The sequence below is a fragment of the Indicator indicator genome, chromosome 15 (genome assembly GCF_027791375.1).
Source record: "Indicator indicator isolate 239-I01 chromosome 15, UM_Iind_1.1, whole genome shotgun sequence".
Classification (NCBI taxonomy): Eukaryota; Metazoa; Chordata; class Aves; order Piciformes; family Indicatoridae; genus Indicator; species Indicator indicator.
The window spans coordinates 15,936,298-15,956,897 of record NC_072024.1 but is presented as its reverse complement, the minus strand read 5'-3'; the positions used below and the strand labels follow the sequence as shown (position 1 = coordinate 15,956,897).

General features: G+C 37.1%; 1 protein-coding gene across 1 annotated transcript in view; it reads left to right on the top strand.

Annotated features, from left to right (window-relative positions):
• CACNA1D (calcium voltage-gated channel subunit alpha1 D) overlaps positions 1-20,600 on the top strand; it is a 185,011-nt gene that overhangs the window by 106,832 nt on the left and 57,579 nt on the right. Inside the window, exons 12-23 of the mRNA XM_054387621.1 lie at positions 3,791-3,951; positions 4,556-4,781; positions 4,928-5,135; positions 6,701-6,821; positions 7,829-7,943; positions 8,631-8,700; positions 9,260-9,329; positions 10,094-10,238; positions 12,012-12,141; positions 14,870-14,929; positions 19,346-19,452; positions 20,416-20,503. Of these exons, the coding sequence (XP_054243596.1) occupies positions 3,791-3,951; positions 4,556-4,781; positions 4,928-5,135; positions 6,701-6,821; positions 7,829-7,943; positions 8,631-8,700; positions 9,260-9,329; positions 10,094-10,238; positions 12,012-12,141; positions 14,870-14,929; positions 19,346-19,452; positions 20,416-20,503 (1,501 nt within the window). The remainder of the gene's footprint in view (positions 1-3,790; positions 3,952-4,555; positions 4,782-4,927; positions 5,136-6,700; positions 6,822-7,828; positions 7,944-8,630; positions 8,701-9,259; positions 9,330-10,093; positions 10,239-12,011; positions 12,142-14,869; positions 14,930-19,345; positions 19,453-20,415; positions 20,504-20,600) is intronic.

Sequence of the window (20,600 nt, the reverse complement as noted above, 5' to 3'; positions counted from 1 at the left end):
AAACTTTTAGAGTTAGATCTGGTAATGGGAATTCCCCCTTCAACTTTCATGTCTTCTGTTGTAGCTTTGGGGAAACGGCTGGATCAGATGATCCTTGGGGCCCCTGCCAACCTGGCATTCTGTGATTCTGTGAAATGCTTTAACTTAACGAATCTGTGAGAGGAGTAGGTTTGAAGCAGCACAGCTCGACATTATAGTTGTGCCGTTGTCTTCCAAAGGCTTGCACCTTTTCCCAGCTCCTTAAAAACAGCTGATAGCATCTGTTAGCAGAGAGAAGAACAACTTTGAAGAGCTGCTGGCTTTGTAGTGCAACTAAGAACAGAGGCTATCTGCTCTTCTAGCTCTGTAAGGATCTGCAGACTCATGGTTCTCATTGCAGTAGTTCTGGATACCTAACAGCTCATATTTGCAAAATACATTTTCCTGATATGTCACAAGAGTGTGATTTTGGTATTTTGCTTTGGAATCATTAGTTTCTAAAAAGCTCTGTTTATATAGAAGTTGCTCTCAGTTCTGCAGCAAAGCCCTAGATTATATGTTTGGCTGTCAGGAATGTCCTAGCACATTCTAAGCCAAATGGTAAATCATAGTTCTCACTCTTTTGGCCTAATCCTCCCTCCAGCTTTGGTAATGTTCTTTTGCAATGGCAGTACACTCTGTTCTTAGGCGAAGTAAATCAGGAGATAGCTTATTATGGATATTGGTTTAAGCATAAACATCTTTGTCTTTTGATCAAAATAGAAAATGCTTTGTATTGCAAGCTAGCTTACCTGCCATACCAAAAGTGAAAATAGAAGTTAATCCTTGGTAATATGTTTTTATAGAGTCAAATGGGTACTTGGTCAAGGGAATTATATCTTAGCAAGATAGAACAATTATTTTGCCAGTTTAATAAGTGAAGGTACATACTAATCACACACGTAATGCTGGGATTTATGTGGATAAGTATGATGTGTACTGCATACTTGTAATCTTCCAGGTGGAATTTGAAATGTTTTAATACTACAACTGTTTTTCCTCCTCACGTGCAAGCAACAGAGCTATGATTAGAGGAAGATGGGGATCTGCCAGTTGAAGAGATTTGTGCACATTGTCCTCTGTGAAGATCCCTCATTTGTCATGATTACCTGATCGCATTAACCTTCAAGTCGTTCTGAAAAGCTGATACTATGAACTGAATACCTACAAAAAATGAGGAATGGCAAAATAATCTCTAAGGCTTCTATTTTCTCATGAGTGAGCTCTCTGATGCAGCTCTTCTGTCCCATATTTTATAAATAAAAGTAGTGAAGTCCAGTGTCTCTGCACAGATGTTAGCACCCACAATAGTGGAATAATTCATCCTGACATTAATATTTACTTCTCTGTGAGCTTACTGAGGAATATGAAACACAACAGTTTCACATGTAACAGAGATTTTGCATGAGATTCTAGGCAGAACGTCCAGGTTAGAAAAATACAATCTTACAAGAAAAGGCTGACACTGTGTTTATTCAGACTTAATGCAAGGCTGGATTTCCTCTGTGGATTCAAGTTTCAGACTGGGGCCCAAAGGACCACCTGAACATGAATAGCTGAGTGAATGAAACACATTTGTAAGAATAATGATTTGCTTATAAATAGTTATGGTGAAAAAAATGATAAATTATTTAATGAGAACAAAAGCAGTGAATAATGCAGTTTGTTGGAACAAACTGTGTCACCTATAAATGTCCTCTGTGATTTTAATATTTACTCAACTGCTATATTCTGTGACAAATGCTTGATAATTTCATGAAAGTGATACTATATCATTGCAAATTTATGAAAATAGAATTCCCCTTCAAAATAAAAGGATACTTTTCATTCTTCAAGAGTAAAATGATGCTATGTAGCTAAAAGTGGGAGGGACTGTTACTAAACCCCAGAAAACTGTCTAGTGAAAATAGTGTGATTTGATTTCCTATTTTATGTAGCCACAGATTTTCCTGGCACAACAGGCCATCTACTTCAGTTTGCTCCTTAATGTTTATTTTTTTCCCTATACCACAAGTTAGAAAATTACTTCTGATCTCATTTTAGAATTTTTGCTTAATTTCTGTAAGCTTTTTACTTATGCTTGTATGCTGATACTGTTGTGTTTATACACTTACGTGTGAGTGCCATTGTACTCACGACCCGTTGGCAGCATTTTCATGCATGCACTACTTAGCTATACTGTTTTGTCACTGATTCTGCAGACCTTTTGGAGGAAAAGAAAAAGCTTCATTGGCTTCAGAGAGTGATGAGTTATACACTTTGAAACAGCTTTTGTTTCCTACCCAAACAATATTATTCTTGTCTTGTTGACTTCAATAGAATGTTCTGTAAATGTGAAAAAGTCTGTTTCACCTATCCAGGAAGTGAAGCCATCCTGATGATGGCCATGGGTATAAACCTGTTTAATAGACGGCTGGCAAGATAAGAGTGTTCTTGAATACTATGTTGATTTAGGTCAGAAAAGGATATTTTACCTTTATATGGTTAGAATACTGCAAAGGCTTGAAGCAGTATCTGAAACCAGTATTAATTTCCATTACAAGTACAAATTTAAGGTGCATAAGGAAAACTCGGTTAATGCTTGAATGAAGTGCCAAGCTCAGTTATTTTTATAGTGGTGTTATTGCATAATGGTTCAGTTTTCTGAGGCAGTTTTAAAGCTTTTCTGATTTTATACATAGTAAAAACAATACCTGCTAATTCAGATGCTAAAAGCATTAAAAATTCACCTAGTTATTTGTGACAACTTTCAAAAGCCATAGGTTCCGTGTTTTGGTACTGCCAAGAGGGCTGCAGTGCCCTTTCCCTGTCTCAGCCGCTCTTTCGTGCTCTTTCCGTGATGCAGTGAATTGAATCAGACAACTGACCAGCTAAATCAGCCCAGGAAAAAAGAAATTGGTTTCAACCAGTCAGTTCTTAAGGCTGGCTCACTTCATTAGGGTCAGTTCTGGCAAAAGGGAAAAGAGAAGGCAGAAGGAGAGCAGACTACTTCTTTCCACCCCTTTCCATTCCAACAGATTTATGCTAGACTAGCTTGATAGTGAACCTATAAGAGAAAGAAGCTTATGTATGCAGACTCTTCTCAGTTCTTTGCTATTTTAAGGCTATGTCAGGCTTCCATTGGAGTCCTCCATCTGTGCCTGCTCTGTCCCATGAATTTTGGATGAAGCAGTTGTCAGTTCCTAAAGTTTATTATTCAAATCCACAGCTGTAGTTCTGGGTGTGTGAATTTTATATGCCTTTCTTTTAGGTATTAAGTGCTTCCTAATCCTTATATTGCTGGGTCACAGGAAGAGATTTTCTTCCTGTTTCACAAATGGGAATTCAACCAAGGGAGACCAATTGGTTTACTAAAATTCCCAGAAATGATGCAATGAAATTGAATCCAGTTTTTTAAGTCCACAGCTAAGCTAATACCTTCACTCGTGAATCCACAAGTGTATGGGACCTGGGAAGATTTTTCTATCTTGTTGCTCAATAAAATGTTAAATGTAACTTAATGTAATTATTTATCAGGCAATTAGAGTCTCCAAAAGTTGTGGTTTACATTTAAAAATCTCTAACGAAGCCTAAAAGAGAGGAATAACAAACCCCTAATCTGCAACTGGTAAGAATTTACACAACTCTCTGAAGTATTGTGTGTGTATTTATAAAAATACACCTGCTCACATATGGATACTTGCACGATGTTTTCTACAGAGAATAAACTCTCCTTAAGTCCATATATATTTTCTTTATAATAATAAAAAATTTGTTTTCTTTGAACTTTCAGTCGACGCTGGCGTCGCTGGAATCGATTTAATCGAAGAAAATGTAGAGCTGCAGTAAAATCTGTCACATTTTATTGGCTTGTTATTGTCTTGGTCTTTCTGAACACGTTAACTATCTCATCGGAGCACTATAATCAACCTGACTGGCTGACCCAGATCCAAGGTACAATCAAAAATTCTTTATCCTGTTTTGACTACGGATACTTGCATTCCGTCAGGGGCTACTTTTATACTTTGCTATTTGGTTGTTTGCTTTCCTGAAGGATGTTCAGCCCAGGTAAAGGGAGAGATGCAAGAAATGGCTGAATGTGTCTGATTTCCATGACTGTAGCACAGCCTAACTCTATACTAGCAAAAAGCTGACAATACTAAATTGTAAATGCCTGTTCTTCTATTGTTAAATCATGCTTGAAAGCTGAGGAAGGAAATAGAAACTGGCACAGCAGAACATGCTGTGGGCTGTGTTGCTTAAGCTGTAGTGTGGACTCAAGCTGTGAGCCAAGTAGCCATGAACCGCAGAACAGATTGGGAAGATAAGTAGTTTATAGGTAGCAGGAAGCTTTACATCCTTGTGTAACTTTTGCTTCTTAGGCATCCAGTATAGTCCAATGTGAAAACCCAATACTTCCTTTGTGAGCAAAAGGCTGTGAGCTAGTATAGAAATTATAGCACTAATATGTTAAAATAGAAATGAAAACTATGAGATAACTCAGGCATGTCTTTTTCCTTTCTTTTTTTTTTTTCTTCTTCTAAATCTTTTGTTCCAGATATCGCAAATAAAGTTCTTCTGGCTTTATTCACCTGTGAAATGTTAGTAAAGATGTACAGCTTGGGCCTACAGGCTTATTTTGTTTCTCTTTTTAACCGCTTTGATTGCTTCGTTGTTTGTGGTGGCATTGTTGAAACCATTTTGGTGGAGTTGGAAATTATGTCACCCCTTGGAATTTCAGTGTTTCGCTGTGTTCGTCTCCTGCGTATTTTTAAAGTAACAAGGTAAGATTAACTGATACTGCTAACTTTAGGGATAGCAGAAGGGTGATCAGCAGTTATTTTTTTGTAATACTTCATCATGCACTGCTCTTTTACTGTTTTGTTTGGGGTTTTTTGGTGTGTGTTAACACACGCATTTTAATTTATAGGCACTGGGCATCCCTGAGCAACTTGGTAGCATCCTTGTTAAACTCAATGAAGTCCATTGCTTCACTGTTGCTTCTGCTTTTCCTCTTCATCATAATCTTCTCGTTGCTTGGAATGCAGCTGTTTGGAGGCAAATTTAATTTTGATGAAACTCAAACAAAACGGAGCACCTTCGATAATTTTCCACAAGCTCTTTTAACTGTATTCCAGGTAACTTTCTTTCATCCCGTATGAAACATTTTACCTTTGATGATCAGCAAAACTGTTTAAGTTGTCATGTTGCCTGAAAATGAAGTCACAAATACTATTTATTCAGTTTACTTTAAGTAGCATTCTTCTCATTAATTTCAGTAGTCTGGAAACTCTGCACCATTTATACCATTTGTTTTGTGTCTTATTTGATCTATCTATGCAACACAGCTGTCATATTACTTCACAAAATTAAATCTCCTTTGTCCATCAAATCCATGACTAGAAAAAAGTGGAATGTTATTTTTATTTTAATAAATAGTTTTATTTAATTTTATTTTATTAGCTATATAAAAGTTCAGCTATTCCCAAGTAGGAAAACATGAGAAGCATTCTAAGAGTTCATGCTTGTGTATTGGTTATATCACCTACTATAATGTAAAAATAAGCATGAATTTCTTTTAAGAGACATTGTCAAGCATATTAAAATTGGAAAAGAACTTGACTGTTACTTGTGAAAAGATAGGACCATACTTACAGTTTACTTTTCGCTATTTTATGATTTTTGGTTTTTTTTTGTTTCAATTTGGATGCTGTAATTAGGCTAATTGGTTTAAATTTTCTAGCCATTTTCAAATTCAGTTTGGCATATTACCACAATGTTTGGTTTCAGATGTTTTATGAGAGTGGTTAAAGCTGACTCTGCAAGACTCAAGTTTATGTCAGCTTTCTATTTCTTTGTTAGAAGTTGCATCAGAAGGGTGCCCAGAGGAAGCAAAAAAAAACAAAAACAAAAAAACAAACCCCAAAAAACAACCCACAACAAAAAACACCTTTCCATGGAACTTTGACATAAGGAAATTTTCTTAAATGCCTACATATGGCATGACATTACCCCTTAGAAAAAAATTAAGGCTGTACTTTCAAACTCAGCTGACTTGGGTTTTATTCAGATTTTAGGCTGCCTCATTTTCAAAGGAAACAATAAAAAATGAAACAATAGCCAATAAGAAAATAATGTAATTCTCCTGGAGCACTGAGCTCCATTCAGTTTGTAATAGCTACCAACTCAAAAGCTACAGCAGAACTGTATGCGAGGAATACGTTCATTACAAAATTCAGGTGGCCAGTCATGTTTAAAATTGAAACTGGGTAGACCAGTTTGCAGCACTAACAAGTAGCACACACTAGAAAAGATTTTTTTTTTTTTTTGGCTGCTATTTAAAAAAACAGTGCCTTAAAACTTATACTAACTTGATTTTCAAGAGTGATGAGCATTTGCAGGCATTACTACACGTGTGACATTACTGCAAACCAGGGCTTTTACTTTTGCATGCTGAAATCAATAAAATTATAGGCTTCATTTTTATTATTTTTGCCTTTGAAGTTCAGTGATGTAAATGTGTAGCATAAAACAAAAGCTAGTAGAGTTAAGCCTGATCTTTCAGGAGATGCTTATTTAATTGGAAATTTTAAAATAATGCATGGAAAGATGGTGGGTTTGCTATATGTGTGCAGAGGGTTGGCTGTATTGTGTATCGTGGGCTTTTTGTTGTTGAGTTACTAATAATATATCCCCTTCTCAGATTCTAACAGGTGAAGACTGGAATGCTGTTATGTATGATGGCATAATGGCATATGGTGGCCCATCATCGTCAGGCATGATAGTCTGTATATATTTTATTATCCTCTTCATCTGTGGTAACTGTATCCTTTGCACTCACTGGAAAGATTTCTAAATGGGGTTGTGTGTCAGGGTACATACACAGAATTTCTCTCGGAGGGAGTAAATCACAATGGACATGTAAGTGCTTTCTGCATGTGCCAAGTCCTTTAAATAGATTCTTCTTTGTACACCTGTTCTCTAATGAATGAGACCTCAGTGATCTACAGCTCCATCTCCACCCACTGCAATGGCAGAAACCGGAGAATTTTCGACTCCCTCTTCAGTGGGAAAACATCCCTATTCTACCTGCTTGTCACTCTTTGACATCTCTCCCTCTGAAAATGCATGGATGTCATCTGATCTTCAAGGCAGTAATTTTCCTTTCATCCTTTTAAAGCTTGGTATAGCCCTGTGAACTCTGACACATGCAGACTGTGGAGCCAGTGATGGTGCAGGGACCGGATGGGAGAAGATCTGTAAGGAGAAACGTTGAGTCAGTTAGGATTAAGTCTGAAGTATTCCCCTTCCCTCCCTTCAGTGGAAATACTTCCTTGACCCCATGCAGCACCAGAAGCTAGTGTCATTCTCAGAAAATTTTAAAAGGTCAAGAGGTGATAAAAGAGCAAAGCCATTCTACAGTACTTGTATCAGTATTTGTGTTTAACTGATATGGACAGAAGCACAGAATTTGGTATAAATTGCTGTTGATACAGGAGAGAGTGCATTATAAAAATGATTTTTTTAAAATGCCTGACCTGTCTTCACTTCTAATAGGCAATGTTTCATGTTTGAAAGTTGAATTAAATTTATTTTTTGAATGTCTTTATTTTGCCATTTGAATTCAGTGACCCTAATGGATCTCATTTTCCACCCAGTATTAATCTAGGTCGTTAAATGCGTCTTACTTGCACTACACTGCAGCATCTCAAATCTCTATGCCCTAGGTTGGGAACATGTGTTTTGTATCTGTCACATTGTCAGTGTTTATGTTGATGATAAACCAGACGAGTACAGTAAGGCATAATGTCCTTAAAATTATTTGAAATAGATATCTTGCTAAATGTCTTCTTGGCCATTGCTGTGGATAACTTGGCAGATGCTGAAAGTCTAAATACAGCTCAGAAAGAAGAAGCTGAAGAAAAGGAGAGGAAAAAGAATGCGAGGTAAAATAGCATGAGCATGGTGAATAAGCAGGAGGGGGAAGGAAGAGGGTACTGCGTTATTTCAGAAGGATTTTCTTTGTCTAAATGTCTTTACCATTTAAAAAAAATGTCTCATGAAAAACATGAGAGTTTACCTAGACATTATAGTAAGGTCCAATGAGTATGATTTTTAGATAGAAGCTAGGCAGTAATGAGGAGAATAGGGTCAATTAAGGACATAATGATAAGACAACTAATATTTAAATACTGTAGGATTTATTGCACAATTAGAACAAGAATGTGTCTGTTGTTGCCAGTGCGCAGCTCCCCATGGAATCAGTTCTCTAGGCCTTATATAGACAAGAAGAAAACCTTCCTTTGAAACCAGTGCAGACCTATTGAAGTCAATGCAAGTTGTTTGTATGAGTCCAAGGGCACAGTTTATCCCTTCAGAAAGGAGTAATGGTCATGCATTGAAAGTTTTAGAGATTAGCTCCTGGAATTATATTCAAAATGATAATATTTTAAATGGATCATTGCATTCAAATGCAATGGATTTTATTGCTCTTGACACCTGCGGTTATGCAAATAATTTAAAGTATTTTACTGTATGTTTTGTGGTATGCTCTTTTCATAGACTGGGATAGTTCACTTAAAATCTTCTTTTTTCATGATGTGCTTTGTAACTGTTCTTGTGTTGTTTTGTAGGAAAGAGAGCCTGGAAAATAAAAAAACTGAGAAGTCAGAAGGTGACCAGAAAAAGCCCAAGGATAGTAAGGTGTTTATTCTAAAAATTCTCTTTTCTAAGAAGCAGTTTTACTAATTTTGATAGGGAGTGCTTTTCAAGGCTGCTGTGCGTTGTACAATTTCATTTATGAACCCATCATTCTTACATTCTTTTCCAGACCATGGAAACATAGTTCTGATGCTTTGCATCCCCAAAGAATCTCTTAATCCAAAAAATCCTTTTGGTTTCAGGATATCCTGACAAGAGAAGCTCTTAGAGCATGAAGTAATTAATGTCAGAAAAATGAATGGCAGAGATTAGTGAATGATAAACTTTTAGTATTTTTTTTCAAAATCTGTTGGTTATATTGTCATTGTGATTTATGCAGCCAGAAGGATGTGGATACTACAGAAGAATAATGTTTTAAAATACGTGTTACACTGTCAGCTCTCCTCTGTTCTCAGTTACTCTGTTTCAGAAAACTCAAACTAAGCATAAGGATCTTTTCCCTATCATCAGAAGCTTATTTGGTTTACTTTCCATTGAACTTTATACTCTGATCTATATTTAAATTTATTTTTCTTGTTGTCCATCCCTTTTATTGCTGAAGGTAACAATTGCTGAATATGGAGAAGGAGAAGATGAGGATAAGGATCCCTACCCACCCTGTGATGTACCAGGTATGTGAATACCAGCCAGAAGACAAACACATTTAAGCTTGTTTGCCAAAATATAAGTTTGTTCCTGCTGAATACAGAGTCAATTCCTTTGAAGTTGTTATCGGTGGATAAATGGACTTGTAAGCTGCAAAGTATTATCTTTTCCTGCAGCTTCCCAAACAACATATGAGAGAGTTAATACCGTGAGCCTGAAGACTGCTGTGATATTGCTGTCTGGATGTGAGAGCAAATTCTTAACTCTCCTGAAATGTTTGGCAAAAAAGGGACATTTTAGGGCTGATAACATTCACTCAATTTTGTCTTAGTTTCTTCCAGTTCAGTGAACACACTCATCTGCAAATCAGTCTGTCTTATTTGTCGGGATGCCTGTTGCAGAAATCCACCCTACCTTTTGAGCTGTCAGTGCTCAGCCCGTGCACAAGGCTCAGCACTGCTGCAACACCGTGCAAGCATGGGCTGATGGTCATGGGCTGAGTTATGAGTGGGGCTTCAGAGCCCATGCCCCAGGATATCCCCACATGAGGCTAGTCAGAGCCACTCACGACACTTCAGCACACACCCATATGTGCATGTAAATGTGTATATAGGCTTGTAACAACTATATGGATCTTCACATGTTGATTCATGGATTTTTAAAGCCATGCTATGTATAAGTATTTTCTGTAAACCATATATATGTTAATACAAGCCACATTTTTATATTATTATGAGCAAAATCTCAATGCTTTTCACTTCATAATAAAAAAAACTTGTTTAATTTAAAGTAGGTGAAGATGAAGAAGATGAGGAGGATGAACCAGAGGTACCAGCAGGCCCACGTCCCCGTAGAATATCAGAGCTAAACATGAAGGAGAAGATAACACCGATCCCTGAAGGGAGTGCCTTCTTCATTTTCAGCAGCACCAACCCGTAAATAAAATTTTGAAAAATACTGGTTTAGTCCAACAAGATTTATCAGTGAAGGAACAGTCCTCTTTTCAGTGAGACTAGGAATAGAACCTTCAGTATTTCCAACAGGAGAGAGGCTGGCTTCTCTCCTAACATTTTCTGGAGGACTTGGTTAATAAAAATAATTTGAAATATATATTAATTTACTGTTTACTATTGAAGATAATCATGTTTTGTCCATATAGTCTGTCAGGCTTGCATGTCTCTGAACAGCACTGATGAATATATATTAGCTGTTTAATACATTAGTTACTGGATATAAAAGCTGTGACATAAGATCTGAACATTTCTACATTAGACAGGATACCTAGTAGCCTTTGTGGAGCAATACAGGTGAGGAAGGAGAAAAGAAAATGAGAGGAAAAAGAGAAAAGGAGAAAGGATATAGATTATATATATGTATATAATAATATATTTTTATATATATATATATTAAAAAAAGATATTTTATAGATAGATAGATAGATAGATAGATAGATAGATAGATAGATAGATAGATAGATAGATAGATAGATATTCCTCTTAAGGTAATGACATTTTTGCAGATACAAGCAAATGTTGAAGATAAAGACAAGTTATTTGAAAAAATCAAGAGCAATAATAGTTGGATTTTGGGGGCAGTTGGGATCCCTCACTGCTCAGTCTTCAGCATTAGTCAGTTACAAACTTGATCCTGCCTTTTTGCCGATTTAACCTGTGACCTACTCACCAAGGTGCTCAGTAGAGTTTGTAATGACCATGGGCTCAGTGGCTAAGCATGTGTGTACAGTTCCACTTCATGTTATATGGCTGAAACTCAGTAGCTGTGTAGCCTTCAGCACCCACTTGTCCTGTAATTCTGTAAGGATCATAGGCAACTCTGATCACATCTTGCCAAATGAGTATTTTTGACAATTTTAATAAGAAGCAAATCAAACTGGGGGTCTGAAGTGACTTACTATCTAGTGTTGGTCCTTTGGACATTGGCCTCTGTATGTGCTCGGTGGTACAAGCACTGGAACCTGTAGTGGCATTCATAACCCACTGCAAATCAGCAGGAGCTTGGAAAGCCTCTCTGAGATTCTTTTGATAAGTGACTCTTTGCTACTTGGTTTGGATTTGTAATTTATTTGCATTTTTAGAAATTAGAGCAATAGCTTGAGCATTTTTATTTTTTATTCTTGTTGTCATTAATTTATCATGACTTATGGAGTGTGGGGGTCCATGGTGAGGAGCAGCTGAGGGACCTGGGGTTGTTTTTGTCTGGAGAAGAGAAGGCTGAGGGCAGACCTCATTGCTCTCTACAGTTCTCTGAGAGAAGGTTGGAGTGAGGTGGGAGTTAGGCTCTTCTCTGTAATATCAGGTGACAGAATGAGAAGAAGTGACCTGAAATTGTGCCAGAGGAGGGTTAGGTTGGAGATTGGGAACAATTTCTTTGCTGCAAGAGTGATCAGGCATTGCAACAGGCTGCTGAGGGAGGTGGTGGAGTCACCATCCCTGGAAGTGTTCAAGAAATGTGTGGCCGTGTCACCTGGGGGTTAGTGGCTATGGTGGTGTTGGGTTGAAGGTTGGACTTGATGATCTTGGAGGTCTCTTCCAAGCAAACAATTCTGTGATTCTGTTATTTGCATGGCTTTTAGCTGCTGATAGTTGCACTGTTCTGTCACTGTTGGCAGAGTAATAGAAAATACTATGTATTAGCCATCTGCTGGTTTCTATTTCCACACATGATGTATTTTTGTGTCTCTTCTTTAGAATTCGAGTGGGATGCCACAGACTCATCAATCACCACATCTTTACCAATCTCATTCTTGTCTTCATCATGCTGAGCAGTGTTTCCCTAGCAGCAGAAGATCCAATTCGCAGCCACTCTTTTCGAAATAATGTAAGCCCTTCATTTTTATGTCTGAAGATAATTATAGCCTCACAGGATAACAACCATTTGGGAATAGTGCCTGATTTTTAATTTTCAAGTTCAGAAATTTTTCTTTCACTTTTTCATTTGTATTTTCATGTATTTGTATTGTTTATTTTTTTTTTTGCTTAAAAAGAAAACCCATAAATCTTTAAAGACAAGGAACTCATAGGTATTAGAACCACTTACTACGTATATTATGTTTTTTCTTTGGCTATAAATATATCAGAATTAAAAAAGTGCAAGCTGAACATAATCTTTATAGTTTTAATATTCTTTTCATGATTTTCAGCTGGTGTACTTGATGAACACTTCCTGAATCACTTGTGGTGTCTCTGTTTGGCACTGATTTAAAATGTCATTGAGAGTTTTCACTGTTTATAACGTGTTTGGAGTAGACTATGACCTCATCTCCTTCATTGGCTCTATTATATGGTCTTGGGAAACTCAGAGTATCAGTGTGCTATTGAGTGTACGGATTTGTAAGGATATTACCTCTTCTTTCAAATAAATATCTGTGGCTACTAATGAGTTTGAGTACCACCACTCTAGACTTGAAGGTCCTTGGATTCCCGACTGGCCATATCAGAAACCAAACAAGTTTCACTTTTTTTCTAAACTCACGTGTAAAGCCAAGATCAGAGCATGTCCAGCACTTCTCTTGATGTAAAGTCAAATGCCATTTCAGCCTATATACAAATGTCAAAACTGCAGAATTTCTGCATGGGTTTTTTGGATATACTTTTAGAAACAAAAGAGTTATTAGAATATTAAATTCGGAAATGCTTCTATTCAATAAAAGGGTAGTGTATGTGGTGAGTAAACACCTGTATATCTCCTAAGCCAAATTCCTGAATCTTCCGTTTGAAGTTCGTAGTATAGTAGAAGACTCATATGCACAATTAATCTTTTGGCCACTAATGTTTGTCTCACACTTACTGCACTTGTATTAGTGGTGAAGCAAGCCTCCCCTTTTTTATGGGAGCTGTGTGTGCTCTAGATTACATACGAAATAACTGGCATCATGTGACTTAATAATAGTCTGTGGGACTTTGGGATATTTGACAGAACTTCCAGGTCTCTTCTGTCTTAGATATAAACCACAGAGTTAGAGAAATTCTTCCACCTCTTACGGGAAAGATGGGTCTACAAGGTCAGTAGTTGTGTCCCTCTGTTTCTTCCTAGAGTAGATGCAGCCTCTGAAAGTACTCTTTTGGCTGCGGACATTCTCTGAACATTTTTTCAGTGACATTTGCAAAACTCAAAGCTGAAACTTTCTTGAAAGGTGAAAAGAGGTCATAGAACAAAGGCACTCCTCATGTACTATTCAGTAGAGCTGTGTGCTTCCCATAGCTATAAAACTGGACAAGTCTAATCTTATGAATAAATCATATTAATGGATAAGAAAAAGAGACCTGGTGGGAAATACTGAAATTGTTATTGTAGAAATGGCTTGAAGGGCTGATCATTGTTTTTGTAACTAGAGGAGTATGAGAAAAATGTAACTGGAGAGTGGTGGTAACTGAAAAGATTATTCCTGTTTGGGCCACAGGTAAAATGTGTGAGTCATTTTAAGAAGACATTGCCCTCTTGTAATATGAACAAATGCACCAGGCCTGCGCGTGTTTCCTCGTTATTACTTGAATGATCATGCTCAGCAAGGGAATGAAAGTTTACAGATTTTGAGTTTTTAACTCTAGAATTAATTCCTTACTGATTAATCTTGGTTGAATAGCTTTAACGTTTGCCTATTTTTTCAGCCACAGCAGGGGCCAGAAGGATGTGATTTCCAACTGAGCATGGAGAAAACAATTATTTCCTTTTATATGATCTAATAGGAACACTTTGTCTTTCGTGTGTTGTTTTATTTCTCCTTCCCATTTTTTCAGTGGCTGAAGTGCAGGCAGCATGTTTCTGTGCACAGCTGTTTGCTAGATGGATTGCAGGATCCTTGAAACTAGACTAGTGACCTACTGCATTGCGTGTTGATTGCTAAATGAGGTGCTAAGGATATGGCCCAACTGAGAGGGTGACATTGTGGTTGTACAGACATGTATGGCAACTGTCCCATCAACAGCAGTGAGGTCAATGTGACATCCATAATCTTTTAAAAGTTTGCCTATCACTGTGCAACTGTTGTGGATTCTTCTCGATTTCCTACAAATAAATCACTGCTCAATTTTCCAAGTCTGAGGAAAAAAAGAGTTGTAGTGCTGATTTTAGATTATTTAATTGCTTTGTCTAACTCTGAGTCTACACAAGAACAATATAATGTAGCAGAATATAGAATGATGTGCATCCATTGAAGTTTTATTTTTTTGATACAACATTTTGGTTAAAAAACGGACTTATTATTATTAAGTATTTATTCTTTGTGTACGAGTCTGTATTTCTGCTAAAGGCCTGAAGAAAGTACCTGTGAAAGCTGGTAGATGAAAGTCTGGATTGAAAGAAAGTGCTCCTTATTGGGTCCTGTTAACTCTTTAGGGGTGAAATCTAATATCTAAGCACAGTGACATCTGGTACATTATGAAGTTAATAAAAACGGTTGGGCAGTAGTTGGAATTGTAAATTACTTGGTCTAAATTCCCTATCTATCTGCTTTAGATTAATTCAGTTGTTGTTGTGCATGTGGTCTAAATTGTAAAGATATATTAATAGATTAATTTCTTACTGTGGCACATATTATACCTTGCAGATACTTGGTTACTTTGACTATGCTTTCACAGCCATCTTTACTGTTGAAATCCTGTTAAAGGTAATGCATTGTTAATTGATCCTTGTTAGCTCAAAAGCAGCTTTAGCAATAATGTTTGTAACTTTTTGTTTACCTTCCAGATCCTAGGGTATGCAGATTATGTCTTCACTAGTATGTTTACATTTGAGATCATTTTGAAGGTAACAGGTTTTTAAAGGAAGTTTGTTTAAAAGGATTTTCCTTGTGTGTCATCTGCCAAGAAAAGGCACTTGAAGTGTTCTTCGCCTTTTCTCTACGCGATCAAAGCTAAACTTTTTTTAAACCAGAGGATTTTTTATTTGATAGTTCCTCATAGTTTTGATTGGTTATTTTTATCATTGAGTGCATGAAGAAGCTCAGTTTTTATCATTACATCAATTTAATAATTCATTTTTTACCCTTTTTAAACTTAGAGTTGTCAGAAAAGGGAAAAATAATTCACTGCGCATGAGCTTTTCCTTCTCCTTGCTCTGGTGGCATTTCCAAAAGAGATAATCAGTCTTCTAAGGAGGCAGCATGTAATTTCTCATTTCTTCTGCTGAACTGTATTCACAGAGTTAAAATAGTAGATAACTATTTTCTTGCAATAGGACTTGCAAGATATCTTGCATTTATCTATCTACATACTAAGACACTTTGCATTTATCTTGGGCATACATTTAAATAGAAGAAAGGCATAAACATGCTTGCTTAAATGTATTACCCATGCATGAATCAAAAATTGGCTTTTTAATGTATAGTTTGTGTACTGATTTATCTGTTGGGGTTACTCAGATTTTAAATGTATGAAGCTTACACTGGCAGAGAAGCCATCAACTGAGAATTAGATTCACATGTGAAAAATACTGAGCAACGAAATAAAAATTTTGGTGGGAATTTGTGAAATATATTTTCCAATGTTTACACATGAGTCCTAAAAGCTTCTTGCTGTGCATATTCACCAAGAAATTTTGGTTGAGTAACCCTGACCTATACTCTTTTTGGTACACTGAGAATCTGTACATAAACTTTGCATTCCCAGTTGAGAATAATGCTTAACAAAATCTCTTCTCCCAGCTTTTGCTCATACTGCTGTGCATACTCTTCACAATGTGGTTTGATTGATACTAATTGTTGCACTATTTGGGCTGTTTACAAGATAAGCTGTACTGTCAGTAATAGGACTACTTTTATGCTTGCAAATATTCTCCCAGACTTTTGTTTATCCTTTTTTTTTTTCCTTTTTTTCCCCCCTCATTTTCAGCAATGGGGAGCTTGCTATAGAGTTGATTCCTCATATAATATTTGTAGCATTCTGAAATAAATATCAAATTTGTTCTTCACTGCTAGAGACAGGCCAGACTAAAGGAAAGAATGAAGCAGTTGAGAACTGCAGCATTAGCTCAAACTGGTGCCTAGCTCTGAATTTGAGAAGCCATACAAAATGTTACCACCGTATCTGTGGCTAAAGAGAGTTGGTAAACTTCCATGTGTTCTAAGCAGCAGGCTGTAGAGCTCCTGCAGCCCCAAATGTGTTTCTGTAGGAGACAGAGGAATTACAAACCGTGGCACGGAGGCATAACTGAACGTGTTAAGAAAACCAGCGTTCCTACTAACTGCAGGAGGTCTTGACACTGAACTACTCAACAGTTATTCAAGGGTTGTAGGAAGGTCTGCAACTTGAGCTTCTGAAATCTGTCATTGTATAATATTGCAAAGAAACAAGAAAGCCCCATCATAATCAGAAATGTGGATTTTCCTGACTCCACTTTCTCCAGGAAACTCTGCTGTGCAGTGCGCTTGTATGTATTTATAAAAGAAAATAAATTCTACCATAGAAAATGTAATGGACAGCCAGAACATGACAGTCATATGTATACAGTGCCTGCTTTGCTAACATGTCTCAGACACTGGCTTTGCTTGCTTATGGCTGGAGTTCTCCATGTCTTCTGTGCTGGGTTTTGCATTGTGCTTTCCACAGTATCTTCAGTTGTACAGAAGCTGTATGTGTTCTGCAGGGAGTAAATTCAAGACTAGACCTGCAGAAATGATATAATTCCTAAATTTCCAGGCAAAAAGTACATGAAACTGAAATTAGGATAACAAGAAATGATCAGCTGCAGTGAAGAAACTAAAAAAATAAAAAAAAACTTCCAAGCTATAAACCAGAATAACTCTCAGTGTGTGAGGAGTCTCCCTGGACTCTATCTTAGTGACTGCTTTGCAGACATGAAGATTTTTGCATTACATGGTGTTGATATGTGGATATGAATATCAAAAACTCCAAGAGCAGTTAAAGCACTGAAGAATTCTCCTATGTATTCCCTACATGGGCTGAAATCCAGTTTATCATCCTTTTTGTGGTTCTTCAGAGATGTGAAAACAGAGCAAAGGTCAGGTTAGGGTCTTGTGCTTTTTACCTTGCCCCAGCTGTGCTAATCCCTCACCTTTTAGACTGGTCCTCACTGGTATGGAAGTACGGGCAGGAGAAAAGAAGCAGCTCTGGTGGAGTGCCCCAGGCACTCAGCTCAGTGTCCTGCAGCATCTGCTCTGCTGAAGGCTTTTTGACAGACCTGCCACCTCAGATCAGCTCAAGACTTTGCTTTGGTCTTGATTTACGCAAAGAGCAGAATGATTCACTGTAGAGAGTTTTAGCTGAATGCATTTACTGGGATGTTTGTGGTGACTGAAATATGAGTCACCGTATAAAGATGGGGAGATGCATACTTCACCTGTATTTTTAGGTGAATTATTCTTTACCATTGTGGGAGTCTTTACATCACATTTTGTGTGCTGCTGATAAAATACTACAATGTAAATGAATATTTGTGGAGAGATGCAAATTTGATATTCAGGATTATTTTAGTCTTCAGCTCCCACTGATTTTAATGAGTTTAGCCATACTCTGTACAGCTGAAAGTGGAAAAAAGCTAGGAATTTACTGGAAATTTTACTATACAACTATATTATATCTCTCATATGGCATATTTGAAAGCTTTAGGATATTTATTCTTCTAGTTTTGAGGAACAATTAGTGTTTTGATTGCAACAGGAAGTTTTACATGAGAATAAGGAAAGAAGGGCTTCCAGAGAAGAATGTGTGTTTTGTAGTCTGTTTCTTTGCAGGTAGGTAGCTTTCACTGATGCATTTTCATGCAAAATGCCTATAAGTAGTGACACAATAGGCTGAGACACCCATTGACAGTAGCTCTATTCTACATTATGGAACAGTCTTGGAAAAAAGGATAGTCTGCTGCAAAGGGGAAGGAGGAACAGAGTAGGAAGTAATGAGTTTAAAATCGCCAGTCAGTACCACATCTTCTCTGACTGGCACTGCGTTTTCTTACCTGTGGAAAACAAGTACCTGAGAGTACTTAGATCTTTTTAAGTGGACCTGAAGGCTGAAGAAATTGGAATCCATGTGCCTGAACTACTAGGTATTTTTCACAGGTATCTACTTTAATTCCATGGTTTGTTTTCAGTGCTTCAGTCTTATTAATCTATAAATGTGGAAAAACCCAATAAAATCTATGAAGTCAAGCCATTCAGCTCTTTTAATGGCTTGGCTGGATTACTCTGTGCGTTTTTAAATGATACTTACTTGCCACTATGGTAATAGCCTAATTCATATATTTAGGAGGCAAATTCAGCTTTGTGTGTTACCTGAGAACATTTGCCCAGATTCTGTGTGCAGCTCTAATTAATAGAGCCTCTATCACTGGCTCCTAATGAAACCTGCAAATGATGCATGCAGGTTCCTTCACAGGATGTACTTTGTGTGTTCCTGTCATCTTACTCGAGGCACAGAAAGCAAAAAATGAAGATGTGGTATGATAGAGAATAACGTTTGATATTCCACATAGACTGGCAAAACTTGGAGACCCTTGTCTGCACATAATCCAAAACACTCTATGGGCTTTTCCAGGTTATGCCAAGATACCCACACATGATCACATCATGTCTCCTGTGAGCTGAAGGCAAGCAGCCATCTAATGCTGCCTTATGATGGCCTCATGATGGTCTTGCACCAGATTCAACTCACAGGATACCTTTTCGGCTCCTTCAGTTTCTAAGATATTATGAATGATTAGGAGTTGGAGCCTGGACCTTACAGTTCAGTTAAGATGGAAATTTTATAGTTCTTGTAGTTATTTTTCTAACAAAGGCCAAATCAGTTCAGTTTAATTACCTCAGCCTAAATCAGTTCTTACACAAAATATAATGTTCATTGACATCAGAAACAATTAACACATTTGCCGGTGTTGCCTGAGTAGAATTACTGTAATTCAAACAAAAAAATTTATGTACATAGTATGACTGCTCTATATCTCAGCTACTTTTAGAAAGTGAGATAATACTGTATGCATTCACACTCTAGGCAAGTGTCTTGTAAACAGCCTAAATGTGAATTTGAATAAATTGAAATACAGACTAAATGTGTAACAATTCTGGTTTTAGATGACAGCGTTTGGAGCATTCCTCCATAAAGGGTCCTTCTGCAGGAATTATTTTAATTTGCTGGATTTGCTGGTTGTGGGTGTTTCTCTGGTATCATTTGGTATTCAGTAAGTACTATGCTTATAATGTGAATGATTTATTTTTGCTTTGGAGTTTTAGACTGAAATCAGTTTCAGCTCCTTTTGTTTCCCCCCATTGTGTGTGGGTGTGCATTATCGGTATTCAGGGTTGGGACTGGTAAAAGGTACTGTTAAAAAGCAGTGTGTTGTAACTCATTGCTAATATGGGTTGGAAACAAATTACTACTTCCAGCTATTGCCAAGAGAACAAGGAGGAGCACTGTGAGATTGTGTTCTACACCAAGTAATTCCTGGAGCCTCAGGGGGTTTACATACTCTCTTTTCTGCTATTGCCATATCTACCATCTTATTCTGTGAGCTTGCTCTTTTCAGCATTGTACTGTTGAGATGTACAATTTAGCAGTATTTGAAGGGAAAAGGAGTTGTACCTTAATCAGGACTATGAGTGGTAGTGAAGAGATTTTGTTGTTGTTGTTTGGATCAGGCTAAACATTAGAAAAATAGTCTGAAGGTGCTTATTGATTTCACTGAGCATTTTTGCCTCATTTAAAGTCATCCATTAAACCCTTGGTAGCTTGGAAAAGAGCAGTGGCTGGGTGTCAGCTAGATGCTTCCCCCTTTGTATTCTGCTTGGGCTAGAATACCTACTACACAAGCTTTCAGTTTCACAATATGTTCTTTAAAAGGCTGTCTGCTATTGTTCCTCAAAATGCAGTCCTACTTAAATAGGATGAGAATCATTTGAGGTCTTTTAATCTCCATCTGCTAATTCCCAAATTAATCCAGAAATCAAAATAATTCTTATGGTATTTATGAGATTAGCAGCATTAGAAAAGTGTATCAAAGGATCAGTAAAATAAATACTTTAAAAAATCTTGTATATATATCTTGGGACTTTTCGGAACCTTCATGAAAAAGGAAGTGGCAAGAACTCTTAGTAATAAAATCAGTTTCCTTAAGAGTAACAGAGTTACTGCTTTTCCCCCCTAGATCAAGTGCTATCTCAGTTGTGAAGATCCTCAGAGTTTTAAGAGTCTTGAGGCCTCTAAGGGCAATAAACAGAGCAAAAGGACTTAAGGTAATTGTATTTATTTTTTAAATTACATTTCTGTTGGCCTGATTCTTTAGTCCTGTGCAAGAAAAATTGCTTAGAGTAGTTCGTTCACAGGATGAGA